At 43.7% G+C, this 15,154-nt stretch overlaps 1 protein-coding gene across 9 annotated transcripts in view; it reads left to right on the top strand.

Moving 5' to 3' along the window:
* Dnah3 (dynein axonemal heavy chain 3) overlaps positions 1-15,154 on the top strand; it is a 235,906-nt gene that overhangs the window by 30,735 nt on the left and 190,017 nt on the right. For 8 of the 9 annotated variants that reach the window (XR_006020847.1, XM_042055422.1, XM_038346132.1 and 5 more), the window contains 5 exons: positions 2,295-2,448; positions 3,174-3,318; positions 5,836-6,047; positions 11,057-11,148; positions 13,401-13,515. Coding sequence is in view for 8 of the 9 variants with exons in the window: in XM_042055422.1 (XP_041911356.1) it covers positions 2,295-2,448; positions 3,174-3,318; positions 5,836-6,047; positions 11,057-11,148; positions 13,401-13,515 (718 nt within the window). In the remaining variant the exon portion in view is untranslated. Of the gene's footprint in view, positions 1-2,294; positions 2,449-2,610; positions 2,652-3,173; positions 3,319-5,835; positions 6,048-11,056; positions 11,149-13,400; positions 13,516-15,154 lie in introns of those variants that run through there. The other variant, XM_042055423.1, reaches the window with a different exon arrangement.

The following is a 15,154-nucleotide window of genomic DNA, read 5'->3' as shown; positions in this document are numbered from 1 at the left end:
AGGAGAAGTTATAATTAGACTTTGGACCTGCCGTATCTCAGTCTCTCCACCATCACTAAGATTTCAATCAGTTAATCAGCTTTGCAGAGAAGGGTGAGAGAGAGGTGAGGCTCTTTCCAGCAACTTCCATTCATAAAAGCACACCAAAACCTTTACCCTGCAGTATAAAAAATCTATTTTTTAAATGCCATAGATATTCATTAAAAACTGGCCATGTTTCAGGACTCAAAAAATTAGAAGGAGCAGAAATTATATAATTGTATACATTAGGTATCTATGGTGACGTAACACAACATAGCATCTTGAAACAATGAGCACTTCTCACAGTGTCTTTGGGTCAGATCTCCCAAGAGCCACTCAGTTGTATTTCTGTCTATATGTCTCTGATACCAGGTCTCCTGTGAAGCTGGAGTCAGAATGCTAGCCCAGGCTGTGGGCTGGTTTGGGGGTCCCACTAGCTGATGATCCAATTCTGGGCTTGCTCCCATGGTTATTAGCAGGCCTCAGCACCATGCTGGCCCTTGGCTTTGTTTCTCATCACATGAACCTCTCCATGGAGGAGCTATTTTCCCTCAGAGTAAGAGTGAGCAAAAGAAATAGAAATTGACTTTCCTGGGAACAATCCATCCTTTTGCCATATTTTGTTTGTAAGAAGTGAATTACCACATCTATCCCAAACTCAAGGGAGCCAATTATACAGGGTATGAACCAGAGGTATGGATCATAGCTGAGACTGCTTCCCACACAGCACGATTAGAGATGAAACCCAAACCAAATCACCCGAAAAGCAACTCTCTTAAAGTACTATTAAGAGGAAAAAGAAAGGACATTTAAACTTGTTATAGTAGGATTTAGAATCTAAGAGGATAAGAGCACAGCCTATGGATGGTCACTAATGCTGTGCAAGCTCTCTTGTTCATTTAATGAGCATTGATTGCTGTCTGTATGCCAGACAGTCTGCAACTGCTGGGAACACGTGGAATTATAGAAGAAAATGTATAGATTTTCATCAATAGGAGCAAATTCTTGTATAGTGATTGTAATAAACCAAGCTCAATTCTAGACAATATTATATTAACTTCTATTTAGTTACTTAGCTATTTAGATGTGTGTGTGTGTGTGTGTGTGTGTGTGTGTGTACACATATATGGAAGGATAGAGAATTTAAGTGATATGCCAAAAGACCACATAGCTAATCAATATCAACATAAACATTTGAGTCAAGCACTCCGGTCTCTAGATCCTGCCCACAAAACAGTAGATCATCTGCCTAAATTGGGTAAAGGAAGAAACAAATGGAGACCAGATTTGTTGTTCATATGGATGAAGTCTCAGATCTGGGAAGATCTCTTTAATCACTCCAGCTGGAGTGGATTACATAAGGCAGACTGTTCACTTTGCTCTGTTTTGTTTCCCTTAGGGAAGTTGTTACTATCAGAAATATATTTCTTGATTTATTCATCCATCTATAATCTGTGGATTTAACCATCCATCCATCCAACTCACCCACTCACCCATCCATGCTTATTGTCTAAATCCCCTCCCAACTAAAATTCATGTTCCAATGGGGCATAGAAATGAATAGCACACGTCACAGATGCTTTCCCAATGCCTAGTTCTGGGATGTATCAATCCTCAATAATAAGATATCCAACAGTGGAACGAATAAACACTGCATAAAACACATGCTCGAGCATGTACTTCTCTGGGCAGGAAAGATTTCTAGGCGTGTTCATGATATGTGAAGTCCTCCTGTGTATGTGTTGCTTTTATTGGTTAATGAATAAAGCTGTTTCAGCCAATGGTTTATCAGAACAAATCCAGGTAGAAATCTGAACAGAGATATAGAGAGAAAGTAGACGGAGTCAAGGAGATGCCATGTAGCTGCCAAAGGAGACAGATGCTGGATCCTTACCAGTAAGCCACAACCTCATACTGATACATAGATTAATAAAAATGGGTTAATTCAAGATGTAAGAGATAGCTAGAAATATGCCTGAGTCATTGGCTGGACAGTGTTGTAATTAATATAGTTTCTGGGTGATTATTTGGGTCTGAGCAGTCGGGAAACGAACAAGCAGTCTCCATTTAAATGTCTAGTCACCAATAGGCTCATAGCAGCATCTCTAGCAGATGGATGGTGGGCATTTTAACTTGTTTTGTGTTTCTCTTTCTTTGTTTGCTTTTAGATAGATGCAGAGTTTGGGGAAGAACAAATCCTTCTTCCCAGGCTGACAACCTGGAAAGAACCAATAATGGAGATTCAGATGTGATGGGACTGTGTTCACTTTCAGGTGCTCAGAATTTGAGTCGAGACTCGAAGGCTATGGCAAAGAACTGGAAACCTTTAGGAAGCGTGAAGTGATGACTACAGAAGAAATGAAGAATAATGTGGAAAAGCTTAATGAACTCTCCAAGAACCTAGATCTTGCACTGATAGAATTTGAGGTTTGGAACCTTGTGATGGGGACTTGGGACACTAAGGTCTGGTCATTCAGGTTCTTAGTGTATGAACATGACACCTGTCAGGGGCACACCATTGATTGCTTGGCCCATTCTTTCATGAGTACGTTCAACTACCTTTTCTACATGGTGTTTACATTTTATCAGGTGTTTGGAAGTCATGAAGTACCCAAAGAAGTTACAGCAAGGTAACCGCTTATGTGTGTTGTGTATTCATGCTGTGCTGGGAAGGGTTTCATGGAGCTGTCTCAATGCCTGGAACAAACCTCTGCCTCTTGTTATCCCTATGGTTGTCCACTTTTGTAAATAAAAAAGACTTGGAGCCATTAAGCTACATTCTCCACAAGTCAAAGATCAATTAGCAAGTTGTCTTAACAAAACACTGAAGTTCTTCCTTTGAGGCAAGTTAGTGTAAGAAGGCTGGTAAACAGTCCTATGAGCAACTAAATTACATTATTAAAATGGAGAGGTCTACAGTATGTTAGAAACAAAGATGAAACAGCAAGACTCAAATTATCCATTTCCAGCAGTTAGAGCTCAGGTACCATGGCCCTCAGAGACAGCACAAGGACCTCCCGCTAAGCCTACCCCAATGAATGCAGGTCTGCCTCCTCCACCTGGCTTTTTCAATGCTGAGGAAGTTGTCCTGGAGGTGTCCTGGGTTCAAGGGAACCACCTACCCAACAGACAGCCTCCTCTTTTTCTTACAGTTGATCAACAAGGAGGAAGAACTGTTGGAGAAAGAGAAGAGTTCCTTCCCTCTTCTGCAAACCCTAATGGTCAACAAAATACCCTACGAGCAGTTGTGGGTCACAGCCTACGAGTTCAGCATCAAGTCGGAGGAGTGGATGAACGGTAGGCCAAGTTCTAAGCCTGCCTGGACAGTGGGGATAGAGCTGGGGACAATGTGGATCCACCCAGGCAGCTCTGAAATCACCTTTGCTCTTTGGATTCCAGGACTCTGGATTAGGACAGTCACAGTTTTTTTTTTTTTTTTTTTTTTTTATTTTCTGATGTAATAACAAGGGGAGATGAGGAACCAAAGAGCAAGAGACCTATTTCCAGGTTTAAATCCCATCAGCACCAGAGCCTTTGTCATGGTGATGATTCCAAGAAGGAGAGAGTGATAAAGACCAGCGCCTCTGAGTGTTGCTTTAGGAAGGGCCAGAGTGCCATGGACATCTAGAAACTACCCGGCTCTGGAGTCTAGGGAAGCAAGGTGTGGGTGGGATCAACAGAGCATAGTAGACACATAAGGCAAGGAGAATGAAGGGAAAACCCCAGGTGTCTTTCGGATTTTTGGTTCTAGCAGTTACGTAGGCCTTGTCTTATTGAGCGGAGAAGTGACAAATTTGCTGGGAGAAAAACTCCTTCAACTTAGAATCCACATGGGAACATTAGTTATTCGGTATGGGTTATTTTATATTATAATATAGTATATTGTATAGGTTACATATACAATAGAATATATTATTTTAGTTTTGTATATTGTAATTTATATTATAATATCATATGATGTGTAATATGTAGTAAATATGTAGTATATTATTGTATTAGTCTATAAGATAAGATATTATATCAGTATGGGTTTTAAAAGATGGGTTTGGAGAAGGCGATTTATTGAGAAGCAGATGATTTTCATTAAGACCCTGGATGCCATCTCTGAGCAAGGTGTTAAAAGGATAAAATCAGAGGCTTGGCATTCATCTCTAGGGCTCCAGCACAGTAAACCCAGGGATGGACATCTTTGGTGAGGTTGTCGGGAGCAATTATGATGACTTTCTTTTTGAAAACATTTGTATTCATTCTCTGACAATTTCATACGTGTTCATAGTGTATTTTGGTCAGATTTTTGCTCCTGTCCTCTTCTGTTGCTGTGCTCTTAACATGAATTCCTAAGTACAAAATGTCTAAGATCCAAAAGGCGTGTTGTGAAAATTGCTACAATTTTTAAAAGGGCTCGTGGAGGAAACCTGACTTTCATTATTGTCGTTCAGAGAAGTAACGCTTTCATTCACTGTCCTGGCGGTTTGTGAGAGTTGCCCGCTTATCACTCCCTTCACAAACCTGAAGAAGACAACTTTGAAAGTGGTGTTTGCTTATTGGATGCTGCAAATATTACCTTACTTCCAACTTTAAAAAAGAAAAGGCACTTTTTCGCATTTTCCATTGAAGTTGAGTGCATACCAAGAAGCAGAATTCCCTATGCTGTGGTTCCCTGGGACTCTCTCCTGAATGAAGCCCTCCTCTGAGCCTCATCTGTGCTCTTGGCTGCATCACTGCCTAAGAGAAGACAGTCACTTCTGTGGTTGAGAGGGAACAGTGACTTTGTATCTTAGCCTGAAATTCACCCTGCTGGTAAAGCCACCATTAATCCAGTCCACCTGGCAGGCGGGAGCCACCCTTCACCCTGGAAGTGGCTTTGGTTCCAACTATTCTGCTAGTCCCTACTTTTTCTTGTAAGACTTAATTTTCTAGTGATTTGACAAAAAATGCCTCAAGTTACTGAGGCATATTTAATGAGAGGAGTTGCATTTGGCCTAGGCAGCCCTGAGAGCTGGAAGATACTTGGGAGTCAGTTAGCTATATCACAATGCAGGAAGCAATGCATTACCATGAGAACAAGGGAAAATTAGGACTGAATGAGAAAGCCAATGCTAAAAAAACTCCCTGCCCCCCCCCTAAAAAATAGGGGAAAGAAACTAATGTTTTGAAGTACTTTAAAAAATAAAATGTCATTTATTTAAGTGTATGTATATGGGGGGGCTTCTCACTGAACCCCCAGTCCCCATCTTGACTAGACTGGCTGGCCAGAGAGCCCCCTGATCTACCTGTCTCCCCCACCTCAGTGCTTGGCTTGTTTGCTGTTTTGTTTGAACAAGGTGCTCGCGATCCCATCTCCAACCCTCACTTTAGCCACTGAGCCTGGAGTCTTTGTATTTCTTCCTGGCCTTGTTCAATAATTTCAAGCTTATATTAATTATAATATTATATATTATCTTCTTAGAACTCTAGAGGGCTCCCATTCCCAAACTGTTAAGTTACAACACATTGAAATCCTTTTAATTCTACTGGCATGGCATTTAAAACTAATTAGAATGACTAACTCCCTGAGTGTACATACGTGATGTACCCAGAGTGGCATTTGCCGTTTTGTCTATACTGCCTCACGCTGCTTCCAGCCACCCTTCCGGAGTGTGTGAATGGCAGGTGACAGCTTGGAGGTTTTACTGGCTGAGCAGAGGCGTCAATTCAGATCCAGGCCTAACCCCAGAGACTAAGCCCGGCATCATAACCGGCACCGTTCTCAAGTCCAGGGAATTAACACGTGACTGGAATCTCCATCGTAGTCTGGGCTTTTCTTTGTTCCAGGCCCCCTCTTTTTACTGAATGCCGAGGAAATTGCAGAGGACATTGGGAACATGTGGAGGACGACGTACAAGTTGACCAAGACCTTGTTAGATGTGCCTGCTCCCCGGCGCTTAGCAGAGAACGTCAAGTTGAAGATTGAAAAGTTCAAGCAGCACATACCCATCCTCAACATCTCCTGCAACCCTGGCATGAAGGACCGGCACTGGCAGCAGGTTCTTGTCACCCCCAGTGTGGTCCAGCCTGCCCCATTTTCCCCTGGGAAAGCAGGAAATGAAAGTCTCCTTGAGGGAAAAGAGGTTATAATTGGCTGGCTGGTCTTCAGGAAGGGAATAGGTAGATCATGGGATGAACTTCTGGCCTCATGGCCAGGTTGATCCTTTTAGTTGGGCCCCCACTGTGCTGTGTAAAAAATTCTAGACAGTGGTTATAGTCACAGCGGGAAAGCTGTGATTGGCTCCTCCATACACAAAAAGAAAGTCCCCCCTTTTCTGAGACCTTGAAAATGATCCCAGATGATTCCTGTGTGGGTTATCTTTGATGTAGAGTTTCCTGGTCAAACAGGCTAGGTTTAGAAGGAGTTTGACACATTGGGTGTGGTGGCACATTCCCATAATCCCAGCATTTGAGAAGCTGAGACAGACTGCAGAGTAGATTCCAGGCTAGTCTGGGCTACAGAATGAGGCCCTGTCTTAAACAAATAGACAAACAGAGAAGTAAGTTGTTCTCCTTAAGATCTTTAAGCCCATAAATTAGAGCAATAAATTATTCTCCCTAAAAATAGTTAGGATTTTAATAAGCAGCAAAGTGTGAGGTGATGAGTGTGGTGTGAACACCAAGCAGGAAAAGGAAGGTTTGCTGTGTTTCGAAAGTGATTGCCACATTTAAGTGGCCTTGAAGTGCCCTCTCCTAGGAAGTTGCTATGTGGAGTGGCAAGGCTTGACATGGGCAGATTCTTCTCTAAGAACTATGCTGAAATTGAACAACAGAAAGACGGGGGTCTTGATACATGAATGGGTCAAGGTCTGTCTGCAGGGAGTAGGTGTCTTCAGCTTCACAGGAAAGCAGGAGACTCAGGATCCCGTCAAGGGTTGAGAGCTGTGCAGGAAGGCAGTTGATAGGTCATCATGTGGACCTCTCCCCTAAAGGGAATCTGCGAAGGGCTTCTGACCTTATAGATAGATGCTCATAGGGCTTCTATCCCCATGGATGTGGGTGACCTAGACCTCTGACCTATATTGGAATCTAAGAATGTGGGTGGACAGGTGACTTCTTACAGTGCCAGGCTTCTTGAGATGGCAGCATTCAAAGTGTTTGCGTCAACCCTTAAAGATCACTCCTTAGGGCCAAGGGTGTGACTCAGTCATAGGGTACTTGCCCAATATGCACAAGCCTCTAAATTTGAGCCCCAGCAACTCAAAAATATCAAATATGATTTTTTTTTAAAAAAAGAAAGCACTCCAGGGGTCTCTGCGCCTTCTCGGGGTGCTGTCTCTGTCATCTGCTGTCCTCATGTGTAAACACCAACCCCCCCCTCCTCAGGCATTCTTAGTTCTCATCATTCTTGTCTTTTCCTAGGCCTCTTAAACAAACATTCCTTAGACTTACAATCGAGTAGTGATATCAGTTCAGACACAAGTTCCCAAACATTTAATAATAAATAGGGCACACTTTATTTGAATTCTTCCATTTCATCTTCAACAACTCTTTGAAATAGGCACTGTTCATAGGTAGAATAACTGAGCATTGAAAAGTAAGCTGTCATATAGCTAGTTAGTGGGCCAGGAGGGAACTGGAATCCAGGTCTGTTTGGCTTAAATAAAGCAATGTCAAGAGAGAGCACATGAGGTGTGAGGAAGAAAGGCAGGCGGGGCAGGGGATCAAAACTAACAGTGGAACATAGCCCCAGGGAGGGAGGGAGGGAGGGATGGAGGGATAGAGGGGGGGAGAAGGGAAGGAAGGAAGGAAGGAAGGAAGGAAGGAAGGAAGGAAGGAAGGAAGGAAGGAAGGAAGGAGTCTCTAGAGTGGATATCCAGCAGGATGAGCAGGTAAGAAAGGACATGGGTCACCAGATGTCCTAGGGGCTGTCCCCACTTAGGGCCCCACACCTGTGACAACCCCAAGCCAGGCAAAGCTACAATCTGCCCTAATGTCCCCCACCCCCGCCTGCCACCGAGGAGAGATTTATATAGATTCTAGTCCTGGCAAAAAAAAAAAAAAAAAAAAAAAAAAAAAAATCTCTAAAATCTAAGCCACCTGTGATGTCTCGAGGACTGAAGACAGGTTTTCTGGGATCCCAGGATGGCTGGGCTGTGGTTTCTGGCCAACTGAACTTAGAGGTCTTGTTGTTTGGGTTTAAAACAGATTGGACAAGAAAACACATAGTGCTATGGACCAAAACTGGCCCTAAAGTTCTGAAGATGCTGTCCCTAGGAACAGAGCCAGCCATACGCATGTGCTAATGCTTCTAGCAGTCACACATGAAGACTGCAACCTTCTCTTTTCTTTTTTGTGGTAGTGAGTTTTAAGCCTAGAAACTTGCCCATGCGAGACAAGTGTCCTTCCACTAAGCTGCTGCTTCCAGTTCACCAATGTTTTCTAAAGTAAAAGGAAATAAGTAAAATAAATTCCATAGATATGCGCTGTCTAAACAAGTCCACATTGTCATTTGTGTAGCCATCCACTCTGAGAAGTAGTAGGAAGTCTTTGGTACTATACCCAGAACACGTCTCAGTTCAGACAAGCATGTTTGAGAGACTTAGAGGCCATAGGGGACTAGTGTCTACGTAGACAGCATTGTTCCAGGATCTTAAAATTAGAGAAAAAAAATGCCTTGTCAATATTTATCTTTTTAAAAAAATAATCTGGTGGCGCACGCCTTTAATCCCAGCACTAGGGAGGCAGAGGCAGGCGGATCTCTGTGAGTTCGAGACCAGCCTGGTCTTCAAGAGCTAGTTCCAGGACAGGCTCCAAAGCTACAGAGAAACCCTGTCTCGAAAAACAAACAAACAAAAAAATAATCTGAAAGTCCTGTCAATCTCCAAGCCCTCACTGTGAGCCAATTTCTATGCTGAATGCTTTATGTAAGTGTTCTTTAGTCCCTGAGCGAGTCTGTGTGTTGCTGTATTTTAATGTATAAAAGAATAAACAGGGGTAACAAGATAGGTCAGCAGGTAAAGGAACTTGCCCCCAAGCCTGACAACCTGAGTTCAATCCCCAGGTCCTACATGTCAGAAAGAGAAAGCCAAATTCCTGCAAATTGTCCTCTGACCTCCACTGTGTGCTATGATATCCAGGTACATGTGACATGCACACACAGATAGATAGACAGATAAATAGATAGATAGATAGATAGATAGATAGATAGATAGATAGACAGACAGACAGATAGATAGATAGTAGATAGGTAGTAGACAGATAGATAGTAGATAGATAGTAGATAGATAGTAGATAGATAGGTAGATAGATAGTAGATAGATGATAGATAGTAGATAGATAGATAGATGATAGATAGTAGATATAGATAGATAGATAGATGATGATAGATGATAGATAGATAGATAGATAGATAGATGATAGATGATAGATAGTAGATAGATAGATGATAGATAGAGAGAGAGATGATAGATAGATAGATAGATAGATAGATAGATAGATAGTAGATAGATAGATGATGATAGATGATAGATAGATAGATAGATAGATAGATAGATAGATAGATAGATAGATAGTAGATAGATATCAGATATTTTCAATAATAAGTGAAAGGTCAAGGCTACAAATCTACTTGTGCAGACTGTGCTCTGTAAAATTCTGCCAAATGCTACCTTTGTCCAGAGCTGTGCAGTGGATGGCACAGAGAGCTGTACACAGGGGACCTGTAAGAGACATTAGCATTTGGAATCAGAATTGGATCCAGATGCCAATTCTGCTGTTTCCTAACCGGATGGTCGTAGACAAGATCATTTCTCCAGCTCAGACTCTTTAGATGGAAAGTGGGGGAAATGCATTAGCAAGCTCTTCGTGGGGTTAGGATACTGAAATAAGTGTGGGAAGCTCCTGAAACAATCCCATATATCGTAAGCCCCCAATAAGTTTTCATTATTTTTAGTTTATTACCATACTGCTCCTCCAGAGGTCCCCAGAACCCAGACTGGAAGCCATTTGCGTTCTCTGATTGAGTCAGACTTTTCCTCCACAAATACTGCCGTTTACCAAGTGTCAGGTGCCAAGGACACAGGGTTAGACAGAGTGTGGCATGGCACCCACACTCCTTTCTGCTCTGGTGTTTTCTAATCCTCTGGCAGCCAGATAAAGGAAAAGCCCAGCAACAGATTATTTTTTCAGACAGACACCCATTCCTGCTTCAGTCCTCATCTCTTCTTTAGCATGGGAACCTTGGTGCTACCTGGGTCTTCCAGAAGCTCCACACAGATTTCCTTGGGGTGTTTGTGCTAAAGAGGTAAGCCTGAGGCAGTGTCATACCAGCACGATGGGGACCCTGACAAGCAATCCCCCTGGAGTGGATGGGGGACTTTTCTTTGTTCTGTTTCGAGCAGTACTGGGGATTGAACCTGGGTGTGTGCTGTGCCATTAATCACCTTTACCTTTTAATTTTGAGGCAGGGTCTCACTATGCTGGCCAAGCTGGCCTTGAACTCACTCTGTAGGGCTAAAAATTGTGACACTCCTTCCTCAGACTCTTAAGCAGCCAGGATCACAAGCCTAGCTTTAATGCTCTTTTGGAAGGAATCCTTCCTGTTCCCCAGCTCAGAGCTCTGGAGAGTCTGTCTGACAGATCCTCCCTGTCACTCAGGAAGTGCTCACCTCAGCTTGTCCCAAACCCAGCTTCCCCGGAAGCACAGCTGAGGCTCTGTTCTGGTCTTTTGAATGTTTGTGAATTGATGGGGAGACAAACTTGGGAGAAACCAGCTATGGTGTGGCTCTGCAATAGCCTCCAGAACCCTGAGTGACAATGTCAGACTCAACAGCCACCAGTCCCATGTGGTCATTTAATGGAGTATGAGTTAGCTAAAACTAAGCGAACATGAAAGTCCAGTTCGTCACTCACCTTAGCCTCAGTTTTAGTTAGTGCTCAACAGCCTCCTGGGACGAGTGGCTACAATACTGGACAGTGCAGATAATTTAATTTTCCATCCGTACAGAGGTTCTACTGGGCAGCACACCCTTCCACACCCACCCCCATCTCTGTCCTTCCTTTGCAGATCAGCGAGATCGTTGGCTATGAGATAAAGCCCACAGAGACAACGTGCCTCGCGAACATGCTGGAATATGGATTTGGCAAATATGTTGAAAAGTAAGGTTAATCCTTTGTTCTAGACAGGTTTTGGTTCAAGGGTCACTGTGATCTCCTAAGTCAAAGTGAATTAAAAATTTTAATGACCCCTGGTTGGGCTGACTTACCCAAGTGGCTTTTTCTTTTCCTGCTGTAGAATTGGGACTAGAAAGAGTTAGAGGTTTTATTTAAATGGGAAATGAAAAACAAATGCCTTCTGTAAACCTGAAACTCTACCCAACTCTTAGAACTTGGAGAAAAACCACTTCATGGACCTGTTTCCTTTTTAAAATAAATAGCAAGCTAGGAGTGATCCTCAACTGCTAAAACCCATGGAGCACACGGTGATGAACAGACTTCTTTGTTTTCTCCTTCCCCAAGTGCCCCAGAATTGCAGTGTGAGAATTTGCATTATTTGAATGGCTATTTTTACTTCTATTTGTTTTTTAGGGGGGAGCATAGTAGGTATGTTTATATATGGGGGAGCGCATGCGCATATGTGTATGTGCAAGTGGAGGCCAGAGGTAAACCTTGGGTGTCACTCCTTAGGCATCAAGTAGGCTAGGCTGTCTGGCTCGTGAGCCTCAGGGATCTTCTGGCCTCTGTATCCTCAGTGCTGGGTTCCTAAGAGTGCCACCGCTCACCACAAGAATTCTTCACCTGGGTGTTGGGGACCTAACTCAGGTTCCCTGCTTGTATGGCGAGCACACACTTACTTAGTCATCTCCCAGGCCCTCACATACTAATTTTTAAATCAGCAATATTCAGAATTCTGTTTTCATACTTCCTTTAAGGAATAGATGGAGAGATTTTATATTAGTTCAAGTCTGTTAGACCACTTGGATGGGACCTCGAGGGATGGATGCTCATGGTTCTCAGGACTTGGTACCTAGAGTTACTGCATCTCCATCATGGGGGATCTAGTTAGGAAAGCATGTTCTCAGGCCCCACCCAACCTGCTGATCAAATTGGGCCTTTAGGCCTGGGCTGTTGTATTTTGTTTTGTTTTGTCTTGCTTTAATCCTCTGGGTTAGTACTGTCTAAGACAGGAGCCAAGCTAAAGGTTACTACTGGGCCCTTGGCATGTAGCTAATCTAGATCCAATGTATGAAACTCAAAAATACAGGCTGACTGGGCGGTGGTGGTGCATGCCTTTAATCCCAGCACTCGGGAGGCAGAGGCAGGCAGATCTCTGTGAGTTCGAGACCAGCCTGGTCTATAAGAGCTAGTTCCAGGACAGGCTCTAAAGCTGCAGAGAAACCCTGTCTCGAAAAGCAAAACAAAACAAAAAAAATACAGGCTGGATTTCAAAAGCTTACCAAGAATATAAGAATGCAAATGGCTGACAATTTTGTTTTGAGACAGTCCCACTTTGTAGCTGTGCCTGGCCTTGAACTTGCTGTATAGATCAGGCTGACTTTGAACTCATAGACATCTCCCTACCTTTGCCTTCTAAATGTTGAGATTAACTAGCATACCTGACCAGATAGCAGTTTTTAATATTCATTTTTCAATGATAATATTTTGAATGGAGTAAGTTATTGTCAATTATTTCATCTCCTTCTTGCTTGTCTTCTGTTTCTATATATTTATTATTTTAAAAACAATTTTATTTTACATACCAATCCCAGTTCTCTCTCCTGTCCTCCTGCTCCCCCTACCTTCTCCCAACCTCATCCCTCATCCACTCAGAGAGGGTGAGGCCTCCCATGGGGAGTCAACAAAGTCTGTCACATTACTTGAGGCAGGACCAAGGCTCTCCCCTTGTATCCAGGCTGAGAAAGGTATCCCTACATAGGGATTGGACTCCGAAGAGCCAGATCATGCACTAGGGATAAATACTGGTTCCACTGCCATTGGCCCCCAAAACTGCCCAAGCCCACCCAACTGTCACCCGTATTCAGAGAGCCTAGTTTGGCCTTATGCTGGTTTCCCAGCTGTCAGTCCAGAGTCAGTGAATGCTTACTAGCTCGGGTCAGCCTTCATAGCCTTATTTTTAATATGATCGATCACCTCATTAAACGCTCTTCGAATATAACCGCATTTGAGTGATTGGGGATTAGAACTGCGGTGTGAATTTTGGAGAAACACTCAACTTATAACTGCCCCCAAAGGCAACAGTATTCAGGACATTGGACATAGATGGCAAACCTTGGAGAAAACATCTTGTTGAAATGAAAGCTCTGGAAATCTCTTTAAGACTGTGCTGAAATTGCTTCTCGGGGTTTCCTCTGCCTGCTCCTGTTGATGTGGATGGTGTGTTCTCTCCTCAGGCTGGAGCCCATTAGCGCAGCTGCCAGCAAGGAATATTCCCTGGAGAAGAACCTGGAGAAGATGAAGTTGGACTGGGTGAACATGACGTTCAGTTTCGTGAAATACAGGGACACAGTGAGTCAGGCAAATAGGGATGCCCTGGAAGCAGCCCTGGATGTTACGAAGTAGATCTAGACATGGTTCCCCCAGCGTTGCAACAGACCTCACAGAATAACCCTCCACCTGTGTATTCCCTCTGCCTGCCTCTCCTCCGTCATCCTGGCTCTCACATGCCGCTGGAGCTGTGCTTCTCCAAATCATAAGGTTGACCTGGTGCAAAGGAATGGAGCGCGTCTCCTGAATTAGCATGTCTCAAGAGGAGCACTGGCTTGTGTAACTACACACACACACACACACACACATGCACACACACATACACACACACACGCGCGCGCGCGCGCACACACACACACACACACACACACAACTCAAGGCCTTCAGAAACATACCAGAGGCAGACAACAACACATCCTACTTCCTGAATGCTGATGTGTATATTAATTTCTTCAGGATCTCTTTAAACTGGGGAGACTAGAGTGGGGCCTGAGGCTCTCAAGTACTAGCAAGTTCCCAGGCACTTACACCAGTTTGAACTGTACAAATATAAATGTCCTGATTTTCATGGGTACCTACAGATAGCATATGAGTCTGTACAATGGATGTGAAGGTGCATTCCTTCAATAACTCCGGGGTCTAGTTTGTTCTTAGGATGACGCACAGGGTGGATATGGGGGCTGCTGCCCAATACATTGTGGAGGGCACAGATATCCACATACTGCTCCCCATGGGCACCTAGAACAGCATCTCAAATGCTAACTGCACAGGAGAATCATTTGGGATACTTAACAAGAAAATCACAATTTATTTTTTCCTGCCCTTCTACCCTCTGGGTGCCTGAGCATCTCCACTTGCCCTCCTAGTTTGGAGGTTGAACTCGGAGCCTTGTTCTTGTTGGGAAAACACTCTAACACATAGCCACATCCCCCAGTACTCCATTTTTTGAACAGTCAACATAGACCCAAACCCTGGAGATCTGAGCACTTCTCTTCTTTCTGAACAACCTATCATCCTCCCGTGAATTCTTTCTCCCTTTGATTTTGATGGTCACAATGCCTTGGTTTCACCCTTGGATAAGAGCCACCCATGAGCCGATCGGAGGCAGGAGAACTGGAGGCAAATGAGTTCATTACTGGGTCTCATGGTTTCAATAAGCTGGGAGCTGCACGTTCTGATTGGGTCAGACACTGCTCCAGAGGCTGCTGGGCTGCAGTGTAGAGCTCAGCTATGGGCCTAGGAGCAGGTTCATTATTCCTTGTCCATCTTCAAAGTTTATGACTGAAGTAGCTCTCAACAAGAAGCAAACGCAAAATGACAGCGAAGATGCCAGTCTTTGAATAGCTAGCTAGACATGCTTTCCAGACACACTGAGAAAAGATGGACAGAAGAATATATCCTAAGCCAGATTTAGGTCATATCGACACTTACACCATTCATTCTGCATCCACTTCTGTGTCTGCAGGCTTGAAGGAGCTGAAATCAAAGCAAGCAAGACCAGATTTGCTGTAGGTGGCAGACTCTTAGCAGTCTACCACCATGGGTCAGGGAAGAGAGTGCCGTCCATGGACACTGAAGACACAATACCTTTACAGGAGCTCAAGATAGAACTCGCTGAATGTATAAGATAGAAGTTTCCAAGCTGGGGTTACATGTCTAT

Source organism: Arvicola amphibius, chromosome 1 (genome assembly GCF_903992535.2).
Source record: "Arvicola amphibius chromosome 1, mArvAmp1.2, whole genome shotgun sequence".
Classification (NCBI taxonomy): Eukaryota; Metazoa; Chordata; class Mammalia; order Rodentia; family Cricetidae; genus Arvicola; species Arvicola amphibius.
This window is presented reverse-complemented; position numbering and strand designations above follow the sequence as displayed.